This window comes from Aedes albopictus, chromosome 1 (genome assembly GCF_035046485.1).
Source record: "Aedes albopictus strain Foshan chromosome 1, AalbF5, whole genome shotgun sequence".
Lineage (NCBI taxonomy): Eukaryota > Metazoa > Arthropoda > Insecta > Diptera > Culicidae > Aedes > Aedes albopictus.
Window position 1 is genome coordinate 175,834,875 of NC_085136.1, and position 1,632 is coordinate 175,836,506.

General features: G+C 51.4%; 1 protein-coding gene across 1 annotated transcript; it reads left to right on the forward strand.

The window, feature by feature from the left end:
* The first annotated feature begins 385 nt into the window (after positions 1 to 385).
* LOC134289917 (putative GATA zinc finger domain-containing protein 25) lies at positions 386 to 922 on the forward strand. The gene is made up of 2 exons (XM_062856688.1): positions 386 to 582; positions 646 to 922. The coding sequence occupies exons 1-2, from the start codon at positions 386 to 388 to the stop codon at positions 920 to 922; spliced, it is 474 nt and encodes a 157-aa protein (XP_062712672.1).
* Positions 923 to 1,632: the final 710 nt, after the last annotated feature.

Consider the following 1,632-nt stretch of genomic DNA (forward strand, 5'->3'; position numbering starts at 1 on the left):
ACGATATATTGGCTGCACAGATTAGGACACGCCCAAGGACACAATCAACACGACGCTATGGAGCTGGTATCCGTACTATTCCATCTCCTCAGTAAGAATGGGTGACACCGCTCTGAAACGGCAGGTAGGCTAATGGTACGCTTGCCCCCGTCCCGTTAAAACCGTGGCAGGCCTCCTAGTACGTTCAAAACTCGGCACCTTAGCTGGTGGAAAGTAGGCTCAGTTGAAGATTCCTGACTAGCGTCGATCGGCTCTGATCACGGTACCCCATGAAGGATCGTGACAACCTTATCATGGCCTCCCTGTCACATAGATAACCATGAGATCAAAAGACGACTACTTACGACGAGTGGAGATAGCGGCTCGGAGGGGGGACCCTTAAAGCATGGAGGAAGATAACGTTAACATCAACATCAACGACGAAAGTGTGGAGAACCCGTTTGCAAGAAGCGGTCTGGCGAGGTCGCCGACCGAACAGAACCAGCAGAAGCAACAACAGCAGCGGGAGCAGCAGGATCGGGAAAAAGAGCTGCACGAGCAGCAGAAGCGAGAGCAGGAGCAGTGCGAACAGCAGCAGCGCGGGCATTAATCAGGCGAGAAGCAGCAGCATCGGCAGCTGCGAAGCGCATGGAATTTACTCCCAAGGCAGTCGAAGGTGGAAGCTGCGAAAACTGTAGCGGACGAGCTTCGTGAGTTCGTCGACAAGAGACATAACGTGCACAAGGACATTAAGGATCTCGTGACAAGAATTCAAGGAAGCCTTGGGTCAGCCATCAAAGACTGGAGAAGATTGATGCAGAGAGCGGAAGCAGCAGAATCTGAGTTGGCGGTGACTAAGAACGCCCTGGCGGCAGCGGTACTGCAGCAGGCGAAAACCGGTACTGCTCCCGGTAGAGGTACTAACACCGACGAACCGACGTGACAGCTATAACAAATAAATTCAAATTTGTTGTCCCCGACGCCATGATGAAAAATAGCCGAACACTAGCGCCTCCTCTATAACGGTTCGCGTTGTTTTGATAGCTTGACTCAAAACCCCCGTGTATTCATATAGGAAAAGGTTCGTGCCTGAGCTGATTTGACAGAAGCGTTCGCTCGCTTTGCTGGTCGACCGTTAAATTTAGGGGGGACACTTTTGAAACACCACTGTCACGTCGGTTCGTCGGCGGTACTAAGGCGAAGGAAAAGTCATTGGGGACGGAAACCACACCGGTATTCACCCCAAAGAGAACCAGATCATCACCTGGAGATGAAAGGTTGGCAGCACACAAAAAACCAAAGAATGTGGATGCTAGACCGGCTAACGAAGCGATTACCGGCGGAAAAGGAGACACCCCCTGGCGCGAGGTCCGGAACAGGAAGGACAGAAACAGGAAGGTTAACGCCAAAACGCAAAAACCTATCAGGAGGAGGAAGAAAGGGGAAGCGGTCATCGTGAAAACCAGCGAAGATACGTACGCCGAAGTCCTGCGAGCCATGAGAACAGACCCATAACTCAAGGAGTTTGGTGCTGACGTCCAGAAGATCAGACGAACCCAGGCGGGAGACATGATCTTTGAGTTGAAAAAAGATTCAAAAAACAAAAGCTCAGCATACAAAGAGCTGACGGAGAGAGTAATGGGTGAAAAGGTG

What these genes read in the sequence shown, in the direction of transcription:
- LOC134289917 (XM_062856688.1), top strand. Translation starts at nt 386, where the DNA reads ATGGAGGAAGATAACGTTAACATCAACATCAACGACGAAAGTGTGGAG. An exon ending in TGCGAACAGCAGCAGCGCGG is followed by an intron (nt 583 to 645) that starts GCATTAATCAGG and finishes TTTACTCCCAAG; the next exon opens with GCAGTCGAAGGTGGAAGCTG.